This window comes from Thalassophryne amazonica, chromosome 7 (assembly GCF_902500255.1).
Source record: "Thalassophryne amazonica chromosome 7, fThaAma1.1, whole genome shotgun sequence".
Lineage (NCBI taxonomy): Eukaryota > Metazoa > Chordata > Actinopteri > Batrachoidiformes > Batrachoididae > Thalassophryne > Thalassophryne amazonica.
Window position 1 is genome coordinate 104,069,186 of NC_047109.1, and position 26,239 is coordinate 104,095,424.

Below are 26,239 nucleotides of genomic sequence, written 5' to 3' on the forward strand. Positions count from 1 at the left end.
ATTTAAACTAACATATTCATCCTGCTGTAACCAGGTTTCTGTTAGGCAGAATAAATCAATATGTTGATCAATTATTATATCATTTACCAACAGGGACTTAGAAGAGAGAGACCTAATGTTTAATAGACCACATTTAAACTGTTTTAGTCTGTGGTGCAGTTGAAGGTGCTATATTATTTTTTCTTTTTGAATTTTTATGCTTAAATAGATTTTTGCTGGTTATTGGTAGTCTGGGAGCAGGCACCGTCTCTACGGGGATGGGGTAATGAGAGGATGGCAGGAGGAGAGAAGCTGCAGAGCGGTGTGTAAGACTACAACTCTGCTTCCTGGTCCCAACCCTGGATAGTCATGGTTTGGAGGATTTAAGAAAATTGGCCAGATTTCTAGAAATGAGAGCTGCTCCATCCAAAGTGGGATGGATGCCGTCTCTCCTAACAAGACCAGGTTTTCCCCAGAAGCTTTGCCAATTATCTATGAAGCCCACCTCATTTTTTGGACACCACTCAGACAGCCAGCAATTCAAGGAGAACATGCGGCTAAACATGTCACTCCCGGTCCGATTGGGGAGGGGTCCAGAGAAAACTACAGAGTCCGACATTGTTTTTGCAAAGTTACACACCGATTTAATGTTAATTTTAGTGACCTCCGATTGGCGTAAACCGGGTGTCATTACTGCCGACGTGAATTACAATCTTACCAAATTTACGCTTAGCCTTAGCCAGCAGTTTCAAATTTCCTTCAATGTCGCCTGCTCTGGCCCCCGGAAGACAATTGACTATGGTTGCTGGTGTCGCTAACTTCACATTTCTCAAAACAGAGTCGCCAATAACCAGAGTTTGATCCTCGGCGGGTGTGTCGTCGAGTGGGGAAAAATGGTTAGAGATGTGAACGGGTTGACGGTGTACACGGGGGCTTCTGTTTAGGGCTACGCTTCCTCCTCACAGTCACCCAGTCAGCCTGCTTTCCCGGCTGCTCGGGATCTGCCAGGGGGGAACTAACGGCGGCTAAGCTACCTTGGTCCGCACCGACTACAGGGGCCTGGCTAGCTGTAGAATTTTCCACGGTGCGGAGCCGAGTCTCCAATTCGCCCAGCCTGGCCTCCAAAGCTACGAATAAGCTACACTTATTACAAGTATCATTACTGCTAAAGGAGGCCGAGGAATAACTAAACATTTCACACCCAGAGCAGAAAAGTGCGGGAGAGACAGGAGAAGCCGCCATGCTAAATCGGCTAAGAGCTAGTAGCTACGCTAAGCTAGCGGATTCCTAAAAACACGCAAAGTGAATAATGTGTAAATAATTTAGAGGTGATTCAGCAGAAGGAGTGCTTTAGTTAAGGCACGTAAAGATTACACTGGGAAACAAATCGTAATCTAGATAACTAGACCAATCTAACTGCGCAGATTAAACAGCTAACAGATACAGAAAAACACCGCTGTGCTCCGGAACAGGAAGTGATACAATACCGCAGTGAGAGCCAACCACCAGTAGAGGCAAGCAAGAGCGTCAAATCTGCTCTCACAGAGACAGGGAGCCAGTGCAAAGATGCCAAAATGGGTGTGATACATTCAGACCTTCTGCTACGTGTCAGACATCTGGCGGCAGTGTTCTGAACCAGCTGAAGACCCCTAATGCTGGACTGTGATAACCCTGAAAATAGAACATTACAATAATCTAGTCTAGAAGAAACAAACGCATGAATCAGGGTCTCAGCATCAGCCATGGACAGGATGGGGCGGATCCTCGCTATATTTCTCAGATGGAAAAAAGCAGTCCTAGTAACATCCCTGATGTAGAGGTCAAAAGACAACGTGGGATCAAAGATTACCCCAAGGTTCCTCATTTTGTCCGTATGATGTATGACACAGGAACCCAGGCTGAGCGCCAGCTGGTCAAACTGATGCCGATGTCTCACTGGAGAAGAAGAAGAACCAAGAACCATCATTTCAGTCTTATCAAAGTTTAAAAGTAGGAAGTTACTAGACAACCAACTTCTCTTTGATAGAAGACAGTCCTCCAGGGATTTTATGGGAGTGAGATTTCCCGTAGTTATCAGCATGTACAACTGAGTATCATCAGCATAACAATGAAAGGCAATCCCAAAACTCTGCAGTATACGCCCAAGGGGTGCCACATACAGGGAGAAAAGCAAGGGGCCTAAAACAGATCCCTGTGGAACCCCAAATCTCATGTCAGCAAGGTCAGAGGTAGCGCCATTATACAAGACACATTGAGAACGACTGGACAGATATGACATCAACCAGGCAAGGGCCTGGTTGACGTGACAAGGGCTTACTGTTGTGAGTCTAAGTCTCACAACAGTAATACCCCCGTCACACATAGTACGAATAAGTACAAATCAGGGTGAATCACGGCGGAACAGCTCGTATGAGCGAACCATGAAAACCGAAAGCCTGCCCATCAAGCTGATGGGCAGGCATGAACAATGCGGCTGTGACGGTTTTGTGCATGGGGGAACACAGTGTGAGCAACTGCGCGATGTGTAGCCACATTGTGCAGCTGCTAAATACATGCCACCCACGGGATTCAAACCTGCAATTTCCAAAAGTTCTGATTGCCAGCCAGAAACATTACCACTGAGCTACCATCGCTGTCCTGTTAAAGGTGCAGAAAAATGCCTGATATCAAGAAGGACATGGATGTATTTAAAAAAAAACACCACGCCATATAAAAAACCCGCATTTTATTGAATCCCTCTTATCTTATCACATTGACAGGCTACCTCGATACAGACCGTCAGATCACAACATGCAGCAGGCGATCTGAATGTCACGTCACTCACGTGAGCTCTGTTCCATATGACGCGGTGTCTGTCCTGCGGCCCGCCGTTTGTAACACACGTGTATCGGGCCGGACACGCACAAGGGGCCAGCTGGACATACCAGGTTCAGCAGATGTGGACATGATAAGGGCGCCCTGCTTCTCATTCATCTAAGTGCCAAGTGAGCGGTGTTAGATGTACGTGCGTGTCAGCTCGAATTTGGCCGACACCTGCCACGAGAGGGATCGAATGGGCTCTCACAGGGCACACTCTGTCTTTCAGCCGCTGGTGTGAACAAATAGTTGTAGCAACAGGTGTGTGAGGCATTGGAGGCAACTACGATTTTACATGTATTGCATACGATTCCTGCTTCATGCACATTTCAGGCGCAATTCAACCACATTCATACTATGTGTGAAGGGGCCCTAATCACCGGGAGCCTTCATTCTCCAGCTTGGTCACCACAGCATATTGAGTATGGAATTGCATATTCATTTGGCCTTGATTTTGCCAAATGTCCTTACTGATGCAACTCCAGGTGTACAACGAGAATGAGCATGTTTAAAGGGCCCTTCACAAATAATGCGAAGTTTGGACAAATACTGCAAAATAGCATGAACCAACTTCAAATTTGCGCACCATGAAGCATCGCGCCAACGGGCAAGCATGCACGATGCCAGCATGATGGTTTGTGCAAGCGATAGTGTCTGTCGAGCAGTAACAGCTGCTCACGCTGCTGCAGCTGCTTGCATTGTGTTCCATGGGACAAGCTGCACCACATCGCGCTGCTGATTTGGAGGAAAATGAAATAAAAACCAGCTGTATAATTAGTGAATATCACTGGATTGATATAAATGTGCAGGGGTGGTGGCCAAGTGGTTAGTGCACTTGGTTTCAGTGCAGAAGGTTCTGGGTTCAAATCCCACCCCTGCCACATTTCTCCATGTAATGTGGAGTTGTGTCAGTAAGGGTATCCGGCGTAAAACCTGTGCCAATTCAACATTTAGATCCACCTTGGATTTGCTGTGGTGACCCCGAGTGCAAAACAAGGGAGCAGCCGAAGGGACTTACTGTTTTTAGCAGGGGTGGTGGCCAAGTGGTTAATGCACTTGGTTTCAATTCAGAAGACTCTGGGTTCAAATCCTACCCCTGCCACATTTCTCCATGTAATGTGGAGTTGCATCAGGAAGGGCATTCGGCGTAAAAAAAAAAAAAAAACCTGTGCCAATTAAACATGCAGATCCACCTTGGATTTGCTGTGGTGACCCCGAGTGCAAACAAGGGAGCAGCCGAAGGGACTTACTTTTTTACTGGGTTGATATAAATAATACATAAAGGGGGACGCAATACAGAACCCCGCGGTTAAATAACCCTGGTACAAAAAAACACCACTCACAAGATTTGAACCCACACCACCTGATTACCAGACAGCAACTCTACCATTGCACCACAATGTCACCTGTAATTTGGCCAACACCTGCCACGAGACGGTGTGATGGGTTTGCACAGTGCACACTCTGTCATTCAGCCACTGGTGTGCGCAAATTGTTGTAGAGGCAGGGACGATTCCTGCATCATGTGCATGAAATGCGCACTTCATCCAAACTTCGCACTATGTGTGATGGGGCTCTAAGCTTTTAACCCACAAACATATAGTTGGAGTTCAAAAGTGAATTGTAAGTTGTAATCTTAAGGTAGTCTTTTCCAATCACAAAAACACAAAAAGTTCATAACACTGACATCATCCTGTATTGGTTTGGACTGTTCTGATGATTTCTTGATGAACATCTTTTTATCCTGTCAATATTCTGTCCGACTAAATCATGCTGCACTGAGTTTGAATACGTCGTAATTTTCAAATTTACACCAACACCACTTCTTCTTGTCTTTTTGACTCCACGACGTTTTTTCTTTGACAGACTGAAAACAGATCATAAAGTGCTATTTTAACACTTTATGTGTTAAACTTTGTTCGGTATTGGGGTTGTTAGAGTTAATCATATCATTGTTGACTGAACTCGGTACAAGTGTAGCTTAACTTATTGAAGGTGTTATTTTAACTGTCTCTGAACTGAGTTGGAATCAAGAAAAATACTTCTTGTGCCACGTCCTCTGAGGATTCACTGGTGGTAAATTGAAAATTATGTTGCCACAAATTCACAAAAGGTCATGGGTTCAACTCCAATCTCAGGTGTTTTGTACTATTCTGATAACAACGCCTGAACAGTTACATTTTTCACCCACATCCTACCATGCTATTTTCAGAGGTGTCAAGTAACGAAGTACAAATACTTCGTTACTGTACTTAAGTACACTTTTTAGGTATCTATACTTTACTCCATTACTTATTTTTCTGCCTACTTCTGACTTCTACTCATTACATTTTCACACAAGTATCTGTACATTCTATTCCTTACATTTTTAAAACAAACAGCCTCGTTACTCTTGGCTTCAGTTTTCATGTTTATATATATATATATATATATATATATATATATATATATATATATATATATATATATATATATATATATATATATATATATATATATATATATATATATTTATAGCAGAATACTACTGGAATGAATTTGAATAAGGAAAGTTGTGTTGTTGTTTTTTTTTTCTTCACTAAATGGATGCTGCACTCACTGCAGCTTATTGTCTGGAATAGTCCCAGATTGCATTTCAGAGCTTCTAGAATTGAAACATTTTTGTGCAGGTGGTGTTGGGGGTAATTTGGGGTTTTGGGTCTTGGGCCACATGTAGAACGAATCAGTTTTTAAATTAAGCTTTCAATTCATATAGTGGCATCTACCTTTTTTTTTTTTTTTTTAAAGGTTACTTTATACTTTTATACTTTAAGTAGGTTTCGGAGCACATACTTTTTCACTTTTACTTGAGTAAAGAGGTCAAGTTGATACTTCAACTTTTACCAGAGTGTTTTTAAACTGCAGTATCTATACTTCTACTTAAGTAACAAATGTGTGTACTTTTGACACCACTGGCTATTTTACACCTTAATCTTACCCTTTATGGTCAGATTGGACCCCAATGTGTTTTTTACTTAAAAAGTACAGATAAAGCACTACTTTGTAAATTGAGAATGCAAACATAACTTCCTCAGAATACATCATAACAAGCAATAGCAATTTTTCTTTTAGGAAAATACCTCTCAAATGTCTCAAGAATTATATGGCCAGAAGTTAGGGCACCTGTTTCCAAAGCAGAAAGTTCTCTGTACTCCACCCCTGCTTATTATCTATGTATTGTGGAGTTGTGTCAAAAAGGTCATTCAGCATAAAAGTTGTGCCTAATCAACATGCAGTTCCACCTTGGATTAGCTGTGGCGACCCCAAGTGAAATAAGGGAGTTTGGTTATTTTGTATGACTATAACATTAACCCAGGATAATTAAATACAACCTCCGTGTCACTGCGACCAGACTCTTCTGCCAAGTGATTTAATTCTTCTCTAGAACACCAGAGTATAAATTGCACCATTTTCTGTATTATCAAGTCATTAATTTGGGATTTTGGGCATTGTTGTAGTGTAGTTCTTATTATTGGTATTTATTCTTTTGTTATTTTGTTATTGGGCACCCAATCTCCTCTGTGTCACCCTGACCCTGTCTGATCATAGAAACTAAGCAGCGTGGGGCCTGGTTAGCACTTGGATGGTAGACCTCTTTGGAACATCAGGGACTGTGTGTGTTTCTCCAGGTAAAAAATTCTGTGTAAAATTTGTGCAAAATACCACTGCGGATCTGGCTGTATTCGCTGTGGTGACCCCGAAAACAACCTTTTATTATTGGAGGTTATTTTGTTTAGTGCTTTGATTCCTGTGAAAGTCTGTATAAATGGTTCTTATAATTATTATTATGAATAACAAACACACAGTTTTCTTGTGTAATACACACACACACACACACACACACACACACATTTCATAAAATATTAGCCATGTATCATATTTTAGTAAGATACTAGAGAATATGTCTGGGATTTGATCAGACCCCACAAGATGGGATGAGAGTTAAATATGAACATCATTGTGTGTTCCATAGTCTTTGTACATTACATTATATGCCGTTCAGCTCTGAATTCTGGGAGTTTTGATGGGTTAAATCTTTTGATAGCATTAACTTTACTTTTTAAAAATTGCACATTATACACATCCTTTTCTTTGTCCCAGTACGCAAGAGTATACTTTTCCTAACAGTTGTACAAATATTGCATCTACACTGTGAGAAGAAGTTCATGCTGTGTCCAGGGCTTCTTTACCCAAATGTGGAAATGCACACGCATGTTCTCTTGAAACTCCAGACATGAATTTTTAGGAGCAAAGATTTGTGCATGGCTTCAGAGTTCAGCCTCATTCCCTAGTGTGGACGTCAAAACGGTTGTAGTCCTATTTCTCAATATTTACTTCCATATTTCAAAACCACAATACAATATAAATGATCTTTTCTTTTGCTTACACAAAATAAGTAAATGAGCGTTCCCACAGTCAATCAGTGCAGAATGTTATTCTTCACATTAAGAAAATTACTGAAGGGGTTTTACACTTTATGGCAAATGACTTCAGCCATCAAATAGCAATGCAAATAAAAACTTCTACAGAGGACAGAAACATTAGGGGGAGGCCCTCCTTGGTGTCATTCTTGTTTAGTTCAGAGCAAGTCTAGTGTGAAGGGACAGATGGAGAATATACAGAGTGAGATGAAATGTGAGCTGAAGAATAGAGCAGAAGATGGAGAGCTGAGAATGAAAGCAACGATCTGGTAGCACATGTCACCCTCTTATCACACGTATGTGTTTAACACCTGGTTACAGCACTTAAATGTTACTTTCGGGAGATAAGGAAGGACTGCAGGTCTTCCTGGGTGGTCTCCAGCTGGTTTTCAAAGCACTTTCCCTGAGGTTGTGGCTGGACCAGTGTATGCACAATAAACCACCCCTGACCCAAACTTCTTCTGGGTAAAGTTGAAGTCTCCATAAATGGGATATTGCACAAATGGGGTAGTGGGGGGTGCTGTCTGTGGATACTGTGAACAGACAGACATCGTCACACTCATGGTCAATTTAGAGTCACAAATTCAACAAACCTGTACATCTTTGGAAGACGCCAGAGCACCCGGAGGTTAACCCATACAGAAAGGACCAGGTTGGATGCAAACCTGTAACCTTGTTGCTGTGAGGTGACAGTGCTGTCCACTGCACTGTCTGGTGCTCAAACAAGTGTTGGTGACTTTATTGACAATTCCACCTGCTCTGTGCGCTGGATGCTGTATATAAAATAATTATTTTGTAGCAGATTAATCATTTTCTGTCAAACCTTGATTGTTGAAAACACCTCTAATCACTTCTGGTATCAAAGAAGACTGTTTCATCTGGATGCTTTTTCTCCCTCTTCTGCTCCATGAGGAACGTATTTTGGAACAGCTTAAAAAGTAACTATTTTTAATGTTTTTATAGCTTGGTAAAACAGTTGCATGTTCATTGCTAGCTGTAAAAGTATTTCTATGATAGATTTAATACCGTGTTAATGGATCAGATTGAGCTCCGCTGTGTCTGCGCACTGACGCAATGACTCGCTTTCAAAACTAGCATTTAGGCACAACATCAGCTCGCAAAAGAGTGATTTTTGCAGTCAGTAATGGACAAACACAAAGTTAAAAGTTGGATCACAGTGTCAAAGTGTTTACAGACACTGAATAAATAGAGCCAGTGAAGCCACGAGAAGGCACACAGAGCTGTCCTGGAACACAGACCGAGAGTTCGCAAAAGAGCAATTTTGCAGGCAAAACACAAAGTTAAAAGTTGTATGTGATATCTTCAATGGATGCTGTGAATTGAAAACCCACACTTTAAAGGGACCAAGTGTGGGAGGGCTGGAGGTTTGGACCAAACCCATACCTAAACTTGCACCAATGTCGCATTATCATGGTGCTACATGGATCATATGTTGCTTGACGTGGATCATATGCGGCGGCATGAGCCACTCGAGGCTGGACGGGGCTCAATTGACACGTCGGTCATAGCTCACTAGAGGCACATGCGAGTTACAGAGATACAGAGAGGCACACAGAGGCACCTTTGTAGTGGATACATGACGGCCTAAAACATGGATCATTCTTCAAACTGACACACCCATGCATGGGTCATTATTCATGGCTATTATTAGGTGGGACTGAATCTTTACTCAGAAACTGATTCACTGATTTACATAAAACACATGAAGGTTTTGGGATCTGGAATGGAAACCACTTAATTTTATGGTGGATCTGTATAATGGTGGAAAAGTTTATTTTAAAATACTATTTTATCCCTTGTCAGACTCACAGCATATGATGGTTTACTCATAAACCACAGAGAACTTTAACATGTTAGGTCTGCTCTGATTGGATCAATTACATGTTGGAAGTGATATGCATAAAGGGGTGGAACTAAGACCTTAATTTAAGAGCTGTTGAGTTCATATTTCCTGCCCAAGTTTCTGCTTCTTATTATGATGACCTTGCAAGAAGACTGTGCTTAAAAGAGGCCTCATTTATCAAAAAATTGTATGGTAAGATTTGTTCTTACGAACAAACCCTGCACACAAACATGTCTTTGTAAAGTGTGAAACTGATCAACTTGTACTCAGATTGGTAAATGTATGTAAATGTATGCACATCTGACCATGCACATGCACAGTATCTCGTGATAGGACAGGGAAACTGGAATTAGAAATAAAAGCATTTCTGCTATTCTCATTCATGTTTTATTTCCTCTAATAATATGCACACAAAGGAGTTAGAAACAAATGTGTGCCACCACTGATGTCAAAACCTACAAAAGACAGTAGCTTGAACTAAGCAGCAGCTATTGATGTCAGCATTTACATAAAGTAAATTAAAATCTTTACCTTTGCCACCCACAAAAAAAAAACACACTTAGATCTTTGCCTGTTACTGTAAGGCATGAAGAAAATAGCTTCCCTCCTGTACTTTTATATTAAAAATGGGACCACATGATTTTCATTGGTCTAATTTCATTAGGAAAAATTCTATCTTAATAAAGATGGTAGTGTGGTCACGTCACAGGACAGCAAAGACGTGGGGCCATTCTTACGATAAATAATTGTCTTTTCAGGTAATTAGAATTTTGTTTGTTTGCTTGTTTGTTTTGTTTACAGATTTTTTTTTTTACAAATTAAGAAACAACATGAGACCATAAGTGAATGTTCAAGCCAACTGGTGGACAGGCCATCACCATCATGTGGCACATTTATTCTATTTATTTTTCAGGCTTTTTGTCTCTCTGCTGTGTCGTCACACAACCACCTCAATCTCCATTTCACAAAAGTTGGTTTCTGTCACTCTGTTAGTTTCTATTCTGGTGACGAATACAACCAACAAATGGATGTTTTGTGAGGGTGTTTCTGAATGTAAATCACCATGAACATGCATGAATGAGCATGTGCTTTAGAATGTATGGGATTTATCAACACCCATTACTTACTGCATACACGTACTACATTCGGTTTGTACAACTGCAATAAGAACCTTTTCTATGAACAGTTTGATAAATGAGGCCTCAGAACTTTAGGCGGTGCTGTAGGGTGAAAATGTTATGAAATGTACTTTTTTTGTTTATTCCATACAACAGTTACTTCGGGAGACTAAGATTAGGATCATCACATATGTTACAAAGGAAAGTCAGATACAACATTTTGGCCATGTGGCACATCTCTCGCCATGATAAACCACTTGGGTACAGGACCACAGCGGCTGAAAAAGACCAAGGCGACGTTTAATTTAGCTTCAACATAAATTCAAAGGTTACACTGGTTGTCTGTATGGGTGGTTCCCATCCAGGGTCCATGGTGGCTCCATGCCGTGATGTATGTTCCCACACTTGACCTGACAATGTCGGTTAGCTGCACTCCAGCAGTTATTCACATTATTTGAGAAAGTTCCTGGTAAAATTCAAGCAAAAACTGCCATTAATGTTTTTGTTACATCTAACCACATTGAACACTAATATGAGTGTGTACGTTATAGGCAGGGGTTGTGACCAAGTGGTTAATGCACTTGGTTTCAGTGTGGAAGGTTCCCGATTTAAAACTCACCCCTGCCACATTTGTCCATGTAATGTGGAGTTGTGTCAGGAAGGGCATCTGGCGCAAAACTTGTGCCAATTCAACATGTAGATCCACCTTGGATTTGCTGTGGCGACCCCAAGTGCAAACAAGGGAGCAGCCGAAGGGACTTACTATGAGTGTGTACATTATACCTCCACATGGTTTAATAATAATTGTAATATTGCTGTTGGTGTTTCACTTTGCAGGTTTTGCTCCAATTAGCGGGATGTGCAGCAAGTACAGAAGCTGTACTATTAACGAAGACACTGGACTAGGTGTGGCTTTCACCATTGCTCACGAATCTGGGCACAAGTAAGAATTTACATCAGTCTCAAAATGTTGCTTGTCATAAATTAATGGGTGTAAAATCTTTAGTTACCCAGATGTAAGTGCAACCCTGTCCATGAGTTGAGTAAACATTGCTCAATGACAAATTTAAATTCAAAGTGTATTTATTTGTGCTCCATAAGCAACAGTGGTCTAATTGAGCATGAGGACAGTGTGAGCTTTCATAAATTAAATTTAAAAAGCTGTTTTATACTGTGTATGCTTGCCTGAACAAATCCAGACATGTCTCACTGTGCCACCATTCTTATTTAAACAAATATATTGAAGAATATTAGCAAATTATTATGTGTCAAGAAGAAGACATTCATTGGCCCTCACCTGTATACCCAAAATTTATTTATTTATTCTTTTTTTTTTTTTTTTTTTTTTTTTTTTTGGTTACTTCTGAAATTTTATCAAAATTGTACAACTTTAACTCTGAGAATTTTGTTTTTTATTCATGGATATAGTTAGCCAACTTTCAGAATTTGCACTTTTATTTTACATGATGTATATTTTTAATGGTTCTTCAGTTTAATGTGTTCTTTAACAGATATCAACAGATAATATCTAAGTTTGGGGTTTCCATTAGAAAGCATGTAGAGTATGGAATTTGTCTTCCTATAGTAGCAAATCATAACCTAGATAGCAGGGTGAACTTTAGATAGAAACCTAAAACATATTATGTATATCATACCTTCGGTTTCTATAATAACATAACCAGATTTATATCTTAGTTGTACAACAAGTCTACAGACTAGGTAAACGTATACTACAATCTTCTCCTGTATAAACACTTAGGATTCAGGAGCTAACTCCTATAATATTATGTAGTAACTATATTTCTTGTATATGTTGTTTACTGCCCTGTTTGTGTAAATATCACTTATATACATGCTGCATATTGTTGAGTTGCTTAGGTGTGTAGGGAGAGTTCCAATGGGATAAAAAAAAAAAAAGCTTTTAAACCTACCATCCCTGTTGTGTGGGCCACCAGAAGAGGAGGTACTGCTGGCCCACCACCAGAGGGCGCCCTGCCTGAAGTGCGGGCTTCAGGCACGAGAGGGCGCTGCCGCCACAGACACAGCCGGGGGTGACAGCTGTCACTCATTATCTCTTGACAGCTGTCACCCATCTACACTACATCATCTCACTCCATAAAGACCGGACGTCATCTCCACCTCGTTGCCGAGATATCATCTACCTGTGAAGGTAACTTCTCTGCTGTATTCAACTCTGACAAATAGCATGAACTCTTTTTGCAGCCGTTTCCTGTGGTGTTGCCTTATTTGGGGAATTGGCATTTGGTGTGATCAGCGAAGGCTTCGCTTCACACTCCAACCAGATAAGTGGTTAGACAGGAGCTGCACGAGTGTGTGATTAGAGGTGGAGGTGACTTTCCACCTTCTGACTGTTTTTGTTACTGGGTGTGCACACACCCACATCTCACTGTTTGTGCTCCTCGCCAGCAGTACCAGATCCGACAGTCGGGGACGGTGATCACCTGGGAATTCGGGACTTGGCGGCTCCAGTATTCACCAGGTTCTGTGGCGGTGGAAATCGTGTGGTCCCGGCTCTTCTCAGGACAGACGTCTTCTATCCTCGAGCCTGCCCACACGTCACCTTGGTGTATTGACTGCTATCAGATTCTGTGATTGTCTGTATAATCGTCGTGCACATTCACAACATTAAATTGTTACCTTTTGGCTCATCTATTGACCGTTCATTTGCGCCCCCTGTTGTGGGTCCGTGTCACTACACTTTCCCCAACAGGATATCTCGGCCAACGTCATGGATCCTGAGGGGCATCAACCATCTGTTGGACAGCCAATGGAAGAGCAGGGTGCACAGGCATCAGCTGGAGGCGTGATTGGTGAGTTGCAGCACATCCTCACCGCCTTTACCGCTCAGATGGACCTGATGACTGAGCAAAACACCATCCTTAATCGCAGGATGGAGGCTCTCACCACGCAGGTGGAAGCGCGTGCTCAGGGCGCTGCTGCAGCTCCTCCTCCTGCCGACCCGGTGCCGAATACAGACATTCCACTGGTCATTCAACGACCCCCCCCACCATCCCCTGAAGCATACATAAGCCCCCCAGAGCCGTACGGAGGTTGTGTGGAGACGTGCGCGGACTTTCTTATGCGGTGTTCGCTCGTCCTTGCACAGCGTCCCGTGATGCACGCATCTGATGCCAGCAAGGTGGCTTACGTGATTAATTTGCTTCGAGGTGAGGCACGCGCTTGGGCTACAGCGCTTTGGGAACAAAGTTCACGGCTCCTTGCCTCTTATACTGGGTTTGTGAGGGAGCTCAGAACTGTTTTTGATCACCCTAACAGAGGCGAAACCGCGTCTACCATGCTGCTGTCAATGAGACAGGGGCGCCCGAATATGCAGTCGACTTCCGCATCACGGATGCGGGATCCGGCTGGAATATGACTGCGCTCCGCGCCACCTTCATAAACGGACTGTCGTCGGTCCTGAAGGAGCACCTGGTGGCTAAGGAGGAACCGCGGGATTTGGCTGAGCTTATCGATTTGGTTATACGGTTGGACAATCGGTTAGAAGAACGCCGACGGGAGCGAGGCGAAGGGCGTGCTCAGGCACAAGCCGTCCCTCGTCCTCCCGGGTCCGAAAGGGAGCCATCTTCCCCACGCTCCACAGCCACAGCTGACGATGCTAGGGACACGAGCAGGGCCACATTCAGACAGAGGAGGCTGGTCCGCGGGGAGTGCTTTGTCTGCGGCTCGAGTGAGCATCAGCAGAGAGACTGCCTCAAACGGTCAAAACACAAACGCCCGCCCTTAGAGACTGGGCTGAGGGGGGGTCAAAACATTCACGTGGGTCATACACATCTTTCAACACGACTCCCAGTTACAATCCTGAGCGGGGATTTAACCCTTCAAGCCCCAGCACTGGTGGACACGGGGTCAGAAGGGAATCTGCTGGATAGCAGATGGGCAAGGGAGGTAGGGCTCCCTCTGGTGGTGCTTTCTTCGCCAGTGAGGGTGCGAGCACTAGATGGCACTCTTCTCCCTTTTATCACACGCAAGACACTACCTGTAACCCTGGTAGTGTCTGGGAATCACCGGGAGGAGATTGAGTTTTTTGTAACTCCTTCTACCTCCCGCGTGATTTTGGGCTTCCCATGGATGATTAAACACAATCCCCGGATTGATTGGCCATCTGGGGTTGTGGCTCAGTGGAGCGAAACCTGCCACCGGAATTGTTTAGGATCCTCGGTTCCTCCTGGTGTAAATGCTAATGAGGAGGTTAAAGTCCCTCCCAATCTGACGGCGGTGCCAGTTGAGTACCACGATCTTGCTGACGTCTTCAGCAAGGATCTGGCGCTCACCCTTCCCCCGCACCATCCGTACGATTGTGCCATTGATTTGGTCCCGGGCGTTGAGTTCCCGTCCAGCAGGCTGTACAATCTCTCACGTCCTGAGCGCGAATCAATGGAGACCTACATCCGGGACTCATTAGCTGCCGGGTTGATCCAGAATTCCACCTCCCCGATGGGTGCAGGTTTCTTTTTTGTGGGCAAGAAAGATGGCGGACTCCGTCCATACATTGATTACAGGGGGCTGAACGACATAACGGTTTGTAATCGATACCCTTTAGCCCTGTTGGATTCAGTGTTCACGCCCCTGCATGGAGCCCAAATTTTCACCAAACTGGACCTTAGGAATGCGTACCACCTGGTTCGGATCCGGAAGGGAGACGAATGGAAGACGGCATTCAACACCCCATTCGGTCATTTTGAGTACCTGGTCATGCCGTTTGGCCTCAGTAACGCCCCCGCGACGTTCCAAGCATTGGTAAACGACGTCTTGCGGGACTTCCTGCACCGATTCGTGTTCATATATCTGGATGACATACTCATCTTTTCCCCGGATCCTGAGACTCATGTCCAGCATGTACGTCAGGTCCTGCAGCGGTTGTTGGAGAACCGGCTGTTTGTGAAGGGCGAGAAGTGTGAGTTTCACCGCACCTCTTTGTCCTTCCTGGGGTTCATCATCTCCTCCAACTCCGTCGCCCCTGATCCGGCCAAGGTTGCGGCGGTGAGAGATTGGCCCCAACCAACAAGCCGTAGGAAGCTGCAACAGTTCCTCGGCTTTGCAAATTTCTACAGGAGGTTCATTAAGGGCTACAGTCAGGTAGTTAGCCCCCTGACAGCCCTGACCTCTCCAAAAGTCCCCTTCACCTGGTCGGATCGGTGCGAAGCCGCGTTCAAGGAGTTGAAACGCCGGTTCTCGTCTGCACCAGTTCTGGTGCAGCCCGACCCTAGCCGCCAGTTTGTGGTTGAAGTGGCCGCCTCTGACTCAGGGATCGGAGCCGTGCTATCCAGGAGCGGAGAGACTGATAAGGTTCTTCACCCGTGTGCCTACTTTTCTCGCAGGTTGACCACAGCTGAACGGAACTATGACGTCGGCAATCGAGAACTCCTTGCGGTGAAAGAGGCTCTTGAAGAGTGGAGACACCTGTTGGAGGGAGCGTCTGTGCCTTTCACGGTTTTCACTGACCATTGGAACCTGGAGTATATCAGGACCGCCAAGCGGCTGAACCCCAGGCAAGCCCGCTGGTCACTGTTCTTCGGGCGTTTTGACTTCCGAATCACCTACCGCCCCGGGACCAAGAACCAGAGATCGGATGCATTGTCCCGGGTGCATGAAGACGAAGTCAAGACTGAGCTGTCGGATCCACCGGAGCCCATCATTCCAGAGTCCACTATCGTGGCCACCCTCACCTGGGACGTGGAGAAGACCATCCGGGAGGCCCTTGCACGGAGCCCGGACCCCGGAACAGGGCCGAAGAACAGACTCTACATCCCACCAGAGGCAAGAGCTGCTGTCTTGGATTTCTGTCACAGTTCTAAGCTCTCCTGTCATCCGGGGGTGCGAAGGACCGCGGCAGTGGTCCGGCAGCGCTTCTGGTGGGCATCCCTGGAGGCCGACATCCAGGAATATATCCAGGCCTGCACCACCTGTGCCAGGGGCAAGGCAGACCATCAGAAGGCACAGGGACTTCTTCAGCCACTTCCTGTGCCTCATCGCCCCTGGTCCCACATCGGTCTGGATTTTGTCACGGGCCTCCCTCCATCCCAGGGCATGACGACCATCTTCACGATAGTGGACCGGTTCTCCAAGGCGGCCCACTTCGTGGCCCTCCCGAAGCTCCCCACGGCCCACCTCCTGGTCCACCACGTCGTCCGTCTGCATGGGATACCTACCGACATCGTCTCTGATCGTGGTCCCCAGTTCTCCTCACACGTCTGGAGGAGCTTCTGCCAGGAACTGGGGGCCACTGTGAGCCTCTAGTCCGGGTATCACCCGCAGACCAATGGACAGGCAGAGCGGGCCAATCAGGAATTGGAGCAAGCCCTGCGCTGTGTGACGTCCGCACACCCGACGGCCTGGAGTGAACATCTGGCCTGGATCGAGTATGCACATAACAGCCAGGTGTCCTCTGCCACTGGCCTCTCCCCATTTGAGGTGTGTTTGGGGCATCAGCCGCCATTGTTTCCCGTGGTGGAGGGAGAGGTCGGTGTGCCCTCGGTCCAGGCCCACCTGCGGAAGTGCCGTCGGGTGTGGCGCTCCGCCAGTTCTACCTTGTTGAAGGCCCGGACGAGGGCGAAGACCCATGCAGACCGCCGGTGATCCCCGACCCCTGCTTACCAGCCCGGGCAGGAGGTGTGGCTATCCACGAAGGACATCCCCCTCCAGGTGGACTCCCTGAAACTCAAGGACAGATATATCGGACCATACAAAATCCTCAAAGTCCTCAGTCCTGCCGCAGTGAAGCTCCAACTCCCGGCTTCACTGCAGATCCACCCGGTCTTTCATGTGTCAAGGCTCAAACCTCACCACACCTCACCCCTCTGTGCTCCCGGACCGGCGCTGCCTCCTGCCCGGATCATCGACGGGGAGCCGGCTTGGACGGTGCGCCGGCTCCTGGACGTCCGTCGGATGGGCCGGGGTATCCAGTATTTGGTGGACTGGGAGGGGTATGGACCCGAGGAACGCTCCTGGGTGAAGAGGAGCTTCATCCTGGATCCGGCCCTCCTGGCCGATTTCTACCGCCGTCACCCGGACAAGCCTGGCCGGGCGCCAGGAGGCGCCCGTTCGGGGGGGGGGTCCTGTTGTGTGGGCCGCCAGAAGAGGAGGTACTGCTGGCCCACCACCAGAGGGCGCCCTGCCTGAAGTGCGGGCTTCAGGCACGAGAGGGCGCTGCCGCCACGGACACAGCCAGGGGTGACTGCTGTCACTCATTATCTCTTGACAGCTGTCACCCATCTACACTACATCATCTCACTCCATAAAGACCGGACGTCATCTCCACCTCGTTGCCGAGATATCATCTACCTGTGAAGGTAACTTCTCTGCTGTATTCAACTCTGACAAATAGTCTGAACTCTTTTTGCAGCCGTTTTCCTGTGGTGTTGCCTTATTTGGGGAATTGGCGTTTGGTGTGATCAGCGAAGGCTTCGCTTCACACTCCAACCAGATAAGTGGTTAGACAGGAGCTGCACGAGTGTGTGATTAGAGGTGGAGGTGACTTTCCACCTTCTGACTGTTTTTGCTACTGGGTGTGCACACACCCACATCTCACTGTTTGTGCTCCTCGCCAGCAGTACCAGATCCGACAGTCGGCACGGTGATCACCTGGGAATTCGGGACTTGGCGGCTCCAGTATTCACCAGGTTCTCTGGCGGTGGAAATCGTGTGGTCCTGGCTCTTCTCAGGACAGACGTCTTCTATCCTCGAGCCTGCCCACATGTCACCTTGGTGTATTGACTGCTATCAGATTCTGTGATTGTCTGTATAATCGTTGTGCACATTCACAACATTAAATTGTTACCTTTTGGCTCATCTATTGACCGTTCATTTGCGCCCCCTGTTGTGGGTCCGTGTCACTACACTTTCCCCAACAATCCCTGGTTCTCAAGACCAGGCACCTAAGTGGCTCCACTCCTTTTTTTAAAGATATGTACCTTAGTGTACACTAGTAGAGTTCCACCTTAGATTTGGAATGTATAATAGAAGATATACCTTACTGAATTTTCATGAGAAGTGGACATTTTCACAGTGAGCACTGAATTAACATGGAAGATTTTGCTTTGCTGCCAAATTAAGTAAAAAAATCTTTTATACTGTTGTTCATTCTTTAGTTTTGGGATGGTTCATGATGGTGAAGGGAATGTCTGTAAGAAGTCAGAGGGGAACATCATGTCTCCCACACTGGCTGGCCACAATGGGGTCTTTTCCTGGTCTGCCTGCAGCCGCCAGTACCTCAGCCGCTTCCTCAAGTAAGCAGACATAATTTATTATCTATATTTGTTATAGTATATCAATGCTGAGTTTTTACCTGTATTAGCATTGTCTTGGGGCGGCAAGCCGACTTAGTGGTTAGCACTGTTGTCTCACAGTGAGAAGGTCATGGGATCGATTTCCACCTCCGGTCTTTCTGTGTGGAGTTTGCATGTTCTCCCCGTGCTCACGTGGGTTCCGTTTGGGGGCTCCGGCATCCTCCCACATCCAAAGACATGCAGGTTAGATGGACTGGAAACTCTAAACTGTCGCACAGCAAGAATTTATCATTACTGTTTTGTAGTGGAATCCAAGCATATGCACCACACTCAAAAAACAGGCTCATTGGATTGGATTTCCATCTAATAACTATATGTAGCCCCAACTAAATTAAATTAAATTATCTTGCATGGATGTGCTTTATTTGAGTTGAGGTAACATATATTTATTAGATGGAAATCCTGCTCATAATTGAGTTGAGTTCATCCAGTGAGTCATTTTGGTAACATTTTACTTGAAGATATTGTCATAATAGTGACATGACACTGTCATAACTGTTACATGACACAGTCATGAATGTGTCATAAACATTATGTCAGTGTCATAAATGTTTATGACTGCTGTCATTAAGTGTCATTCGGTTTTTGTAATGACAAGCTGACAAGTTGGCATACAACCGAAGACCAAAAATGCCAAAGACAACTTCTGCTCATGCCACTTTAATTAAAGTCAAGTTGTTATAATCAAGACAACCCAAAAATGTCAACTTGTCATTATAAAAATCGAATGACACTTAATGACAGCAGTCATAAATGTTTATGACTTTGACATAATGTTTATGACACTTTCATGACTGTGTCATGTAAGAGCTATGACAGTGTCATGTCACTATTATGATGATACCTTCAAGTAAAGTGTTACCATCATTTTTTAACTACAGCAACAATGAGCCTAAGGGCTTACATAGGCCCAAATTGGGTTGAAAATCAAATTCCTTGACCTTGACCTTTGCCAAAATGAATTCTTTAACAGTAATTTCAATGTCAACCTTCACTGACATACCAGGTTTGGTAGACATCTGCAAAACGACCTGAGAGGAGCAGGTCAATGAACAGACAGGGAGACAGGACCTTGACTCTAGTGATGGGCAAATTTGACCTTGTTGGGTGATGCCAGAACCCTCCTCCATGTGTCTGCCAGGTTTGTGCAAAGCAAACTAAAATCTTAAATTTTGACCTATGACCCACTGTTTTGACATTAATGACTGACCTTTGGCAAATTTCACACTACCTGGGCAATTCTAAACCCATCACCATGTGTGGACCTTTGGCTCCAGTGCTTTTGCCACCAGTCATTGACCTCTGGTAAATTTGACCTCTCCTGAGTAATTCCAGAGCCAACTTTCATATGCGTGGAAGGGTTGATGGACAGTGTAGCAATAATCTACATTTTAACAGCTGTCCTGAGTGACCTTGACCTTTGTCAAAACAAAGTTTGGCAGGAATCTGCGAAAGAACTTGAGAAGAATAGAGGAATAAACAGTTGAATGTTTCTCAAATTATAGTATTGTCATCTATTATATGTTTTCCAACAGCTCAAAAAACTAATGTACATATTCTATTTATTTTTGGGATGGGGGGGGGGGGGGATATGTTCTTTGCACTATATGAAATTTCACTCCAGGTTTGGTGTATTGCTGGAACAGGTTTCTCTAACACGTGAAAATATTGCCAAAAAATATCAGCAGCAAATACTGATGCAGCTCTGAGACAAACAAAATTTGACAAAATAAACAAACAAACACAAAATGTTAAATGTATTAAGAGATTTGACTTATTATGCAAACATGATGAGAAAATTGTGTGTGAAGCTTAACAAGAACAACACATGTACTAACCTACTGAACCATGAAGTTGTGCAAGATATAATTTGATCAGGATCATCATCCATCAGGATTTTGTCAAGTTCAATCACCAGTTGTCAGAGACTCTGTCCTCTTATGGCCAAAATTAGTACTGAAATGCACAAAACGTAAAACATGTAACGTTTTATTGAGGTAATCCATAATGTCTTGGACAAGATATTGCATGCAAAATGTTTTCAAGACATGTCTATGGGACCATTATTGTGGCAACAGTATTTGCAAATGCGTATTTCATTTATAGATACTGCATGCAAATTAAACTGTGAGTCCCCATCTGTGATTGGTGCATGGTCTCAGGGGTGGAAACAAAGCAGTGTGTTTTTTATGCTGTGTGTCCAGCATAAACGACACACTGTTGCATCGTTGACTTAGAAAATTGTCTCGTCTTTTCCAGCCCGACATTTGTCTTTTGGACATTTATGGGGCCATTATTGCAGGAAAAGTATTTGCAAATGTGTATTTTGATCTCTTCGAGGGACCAGCCAGGCTTAAGACGACAGTGATGAGCGATGTCATTGGTGCTTGCGCCCTCTGGCGGAGGCACACAGACAAGTCTCCACACACAAATCGCTGCACGCATTTACAGATCTCAGAACTCTAGCAAAAGTCACGTGTAAGAACACATCCAATCGAGTGGCCCGATTTTCACAGACACATGGATACACACGCGCAGATCAAAATACATGCACACAGATTGCTATACGCATTTGTGGATCTGTTTACACACACACAGAGATCAAAATACGCATTTGCAAATACTTTTGCTGCAATAATGGCCCCATACATGCACTCTAAGACATAAAACGTTGAATTTAATTGATAAAGTTGTTAACTTTTTCCACATAACATTGTCAATTAAGTGCAAAACAATATTGTAGTTGAAATTAATTAAATCAAATGAAACATTATTACTTAAATCCCTAAAATTAACAATTGCAAGTATATTGAAAATAATAGTATTACTTACATTTAAAACCTCTGTGTTTTATTTCTTAGAATGTGTCCACCTGGTGGCAACAATTCAAACTGAAACATGTCCAATGCTTGTCTGTGTCCTTTGTGAGTTAATGTTTTGTAGTCAGTTTCATCAAAACAAGTCCTGGTGGTGCTATCGCATACAGTATCTTTCTGAGACGCAGCCCCCTGGTGGCTGCAATTATAATAATGGAAATGTTCCTATCATCAAACTTGTGAGAGGTCTAACTGAGGTGATCTTGTGTAGAAAGTTTTACCTTGATGCACAAATGCTTTGTAAAGATATCACATGTAAATCAATCACATGGACACACACAAAGAGGCACACATGGAGTCAGTTTATGGACCTGCTCTGTCTTTGGCAGTGCAGGCAAAAATAGCTGATACAGCAGGCGTGTTTAGTGTTTAGTGGTGCTGCTGCGCTCACTCCTAATGTTGTTTTACAGGCTGCGTCTGCATGCTTGCAATGTGTCGAGTTGCATACTGTATGAGGGAAAGCATGCATGACATACGACATATACTTGCATGTGTGTGTGCACACGTGTGTGTAACCAGCTCACGCGTGTGAGAGAACAAGCCAGGCAGACAGCGCGTCTATGAGTCTGGCTGTGTTCCTGTTTGTGTGTTTGAAACCAGAGTCGGTGCCCGCCATAAAATTTGCCAGCGTGTTAAATGAACTGTCAGGCCTCCCCTCTCAGACTGGTGGAGACAGACAGCGTATTTCCTCGCTGAGTTATTAGAGCCGGGGTGACCTCACCTTTGTTAAGCCTGTCAGCTTTATATTAAACACCCATCATCCTTTGAGGCCACACAAAGGGGATCTCTGCACCACTGAACCCAGCGGTGAGTCTCATCCTGGATAATCACAGAATGATCAAATACTGTTAAAATGTTCTGTGTTTTCCTACTTGCAATCAACAGAATGATTCCCTTAAGGGAGGTGAAGCCAACCATGGGGGCTTCCCCCCCCCTGACTTCTTACATACCTTGAGCTCTGCTTTGCCTTCATTGGGGAAAAGACATTCCTTGCTATTACAGTGCTTTGCTATAGGTGTTGCAGACAAGCAAGAAGGTAAACAAAGTTAGCCAATCAGACCTAATTAGCAATGCCCAAGATAATAGGTGTTGTCATGTTAGCTAGTCAGTCAGTTCCACCACACCATGGAACTCCCTTGGGTACTAGATGGTAGCCACTCAGGCAGATATTTGTTCCATCCCTACCACTCAAAAGTAGCCATCTATCTGCTGCAGCCAGGTAAAATGTTGGCTTGTCAATTACCTTTTTCCAGCTTCTCTGGCCTTCAAAACTGAGTCACCTGCATGCTGGATCATGCCCAAAAAAGTACACTGCATGGCCACAATGTTGTCATGGATGTTCCCTCACAATACAAGTGATACTCCTCACCTGTCTCTCTATGGAACTGCTCATATTATTCTCCAAAGACACCTGGTGCCAAAGACATCCACCTTAGGTAACTATCCAGTAAAGCAGTAAACACTCTAAAGATGTCTGAAGTCAGCTTGCAAACAATTGGTGGTCATTATGACTTGAGACTTGACTTGGGACTTGCTGATTCATGACTTGAGAGTGACTTGATGGTGACTTCGTTTCACCTCTGCTTTCACCACACAAAGATACACGTCTGATCGCTGAGTCCAGGAAGTTATTAAAACCTGGACCTTCATCTTGATTGAGCAAAAAAAAAAGCAAATCCAAAGACTCCTCACTGAGCTTCTCAAGTGCCTTAATCAGGGTATTGATTCCACAAATATCACAGCATCATTTCAGGGTGAGTATACTTTTTGTCGCCCACAACGCGTGCTTAGACATTGTTTTACACAACCCTACCCAACTCCCAGTCCATGCAAGCATTCAGCAAACTTGTTGCAGAGTTTGTTTTTTTGGCTGGTCCTGTTTTGTTCACGGCAAGTACAGCGTGGATCCACATTGGGATTTGGTACACGTTTCACCTGGAGAAACAGACACAGCCCCTGGTCATCATAAGAGGTCCCCCATCCAAGTACTAACCAGGACACATGAAGCTTCTAAGACCTGAAAGGATCAGGCTTCCACAGAGCAAACTGGCTGGCAAGCATTCAACAGGAGTCAGAAGAACATCCCTGAAACAGATAGATAGATAAGTAAAACGCTATTGCCTTTGTTGCACCAAATCAACACTGAAAGCAAGTTTATTTTGTTTACATAGTACCTGTCTGCCTCCTGTCTGGAATAGTTAGAGGAAATAATACGATCATCACATGATAGTATTATGAATATAAATGAGGTGGGCTTCATAGATAATTGGCAAAGCTTCTGGGGAAAACCTGGTCTTGTTAGGAGAGACTCCATCCCACTTTGGATGGAGCAGCTCTCATTTCTAGAAATCTGGCCAATTTTCTTAAATCCTCCAAACCGTGACTATCCAGGGTTGGGACCAGGAAGCAGAGTTGTAGTCTTACACACCTCTCTGGTGTGTAAGACTGGTTACAGCAGGATGAATATGTTAGTTTAAATGAGTCAACACCCCCGAGTCACACTAACTGCCAGAACGCTCGTAGCATGGGCCGAGGCGGAGGATTAGCAGCAATCTTCCACTCCAGCTTATTAATTAATCAAAAACCCAGACAGAGCTTTAATTAATTTGAAAGCTTGACTCTTAGTCTTGTCCATCCAAATTGGAAGTCCCAAAAACCAGATTTATTTGTTATCTATCGTCCACCTGGTCGTTACTGTGAGTTTCTCTGTGAATTTTCGGACCTTTTGTCTGACTTAGTGCTTAGCTCAGATAAGATAATTATAGTGGGCGATTTTAACATCCACACAGATGCTGAGAATGACAGCCTCAACACTGCATTTAATCTATTGTTAGACTCGATTGGCTTTGCTCAAAATGTAAATGAGTCCACAAACCACTTTAATCATACCTTAGATCTTGTTCTGACTTATGGTATGGAAATTGAAGACTTAACAGTATTCCCTGAAAACCCCCTTCTGTCTGATCATTTCTTAATAACATTTACATTTACTCTGATGGACTACCCAGCAGTGGGGAATAAGTTTCATTACAGTAGAAGTCTTTCAGAAAGCGCTGTAACTAGCTTTAAGGATATGATTCCTTCTTTATGTTCTCCAATGCCATATACCAACACAGGGCAGAGTAGCTACCTAAATTCTGTGAGTGAGATAGATTATCTCGTCAATAGTTTTCTATCCTCATTGAGGACAACTTTGGATGCTGTAGCTCCTCTGAAAAAGAGAGCCTTAAATCAGAAGTGCCTGACTCCGTGGTATAACTCACAAACTCGCAGCTTAAAGCAGATAACCCGTAAGTTGGAGAGGAAATGGCGTCTCACTAATTTAGAAGATCTTCACTTAGCCTGGAAAAAGAGTCTGTTGCTCTATAAAAAAGCCCTCCGTAAAGCTAGGACATCTTACTACTCATCACTAATTGAAGAAAATAAGAATAACCCCAGGTTTCTTTTCAGCACTGTAGCCAGGCTGACAAAGAGTCAGAGCTGTATTGAGCCGAGTATTCTTTTAACTTTAACTAGTAATGACTTCATGACTTTCTTTGCTAATAAAATTTTAACTATTAGAGAAAAAATTACTCATAACCATCCCAAAGACATATCGTTCTTTTTGGTTGCTTTCAGTGATGCCGGTATTTGGTTAGACTCTTTCTCTCCGATTGTTCTGAGTTATTTTCATTAGTTACTTCCTCCAAACCATCAACATGTCTATTAGACCCCATTCCTACCAGGCTGCTCAAGGAAGCCCTACCATTAATTAATGCTTCGATCTTAAATATGATCAATTAATCTTTATTAGTTGGCTATGTACCACAGGCTTTTAAGGTGGCAGTAATTAAACCATTACTTAAAAAGCCATCACTTGACCCAGCTATCTTAGCTAATTATAGGCCAATTTCCAACCTTCCTTTTCTCTCAAAATTTCTTGAAAGGGTAGTTGTAAAACAGCTAACTGATCATCTGCAGAGGAATGGTCTATTTGAAGAGTTTCAGTCAGGGTTTAGAATTCATCATAGTACAGAAACAGCATTAGTGAAGGTTACAAATGATCTTCTTATGGCCTCAGACAGTGGACTCATCTCTGTGCTTGTTCTGTTAGACCTCAGTGCTGCTTTTGATACTGTTGACCATAAAATTTTATTACAGAGATTAGAGCATGCCATAGGTATTAAAGGCACTGCGCTGCGGTGGTTTGAATCATATTTATCTAATAGATTACAATTTGTTCATGTAAATGGGGAATCTTCTTCACAGACTAAGGTTAATTATGGAGTTCCACAAGGTTCTGTGCTAGGACCAATTTTATTCACTTTATACATGCTTCCCTTAGGCAGTATTATTAGACAGCATTGCTTAAATTTTCATTGTTACGCAGATGATACCCAGCTTTATTTATCCATGAAGCCAGAGGACACACACCAATTAGCTAAACTGCAGGATTGTCTTACAGACATAAAGACATGGATGACCTCTAATTTCCTGCTTTTAAACTCAGATAAAACTGAAGTTATTGTACTTGGCCCCACAAATCTTAGAAACATGGTGTCTAACCAGATCCTTACTCTGGATGGCATTACCCTGAGCTCTAGTAATACTGTGAGAAATCTTGGAGCCATTTTTGATCAGGATATGTCATTCAATGTGCATATTAAACAAATATGTAGGACTGCTTTTTTGCATTTGCGCAATATCTCTAAAATTAGAAAGGTCTTGTCTCAGAGAGATGCTGAAAAACTAATTCATGCATTTATTTCCTCTAGGCTGG

General features: G+C 44.0%; 1 protein-coding gene across 1 annotated transcript in view; it reads left to right on the top strand.

Annotated features, from left to right (window-relative positions):
- Positions 1–26,239, top strand: part of LOC117513511 (A disintegrin and metalloproteinase with thrombospondin motifs 16) — a 259,672-nt gene that overhangs the window by 114,987 nt on the left and 118,446 nt on the right. The window contains 2 exon segments of the mRNA XM_034173682.1: positions 11,115–11,220; positions 18,407–18,544. Coding sequence (XP_034029573.1) covers positions 11,115–11,220; positions 18,407–18,544 — 244 coding nt within the window.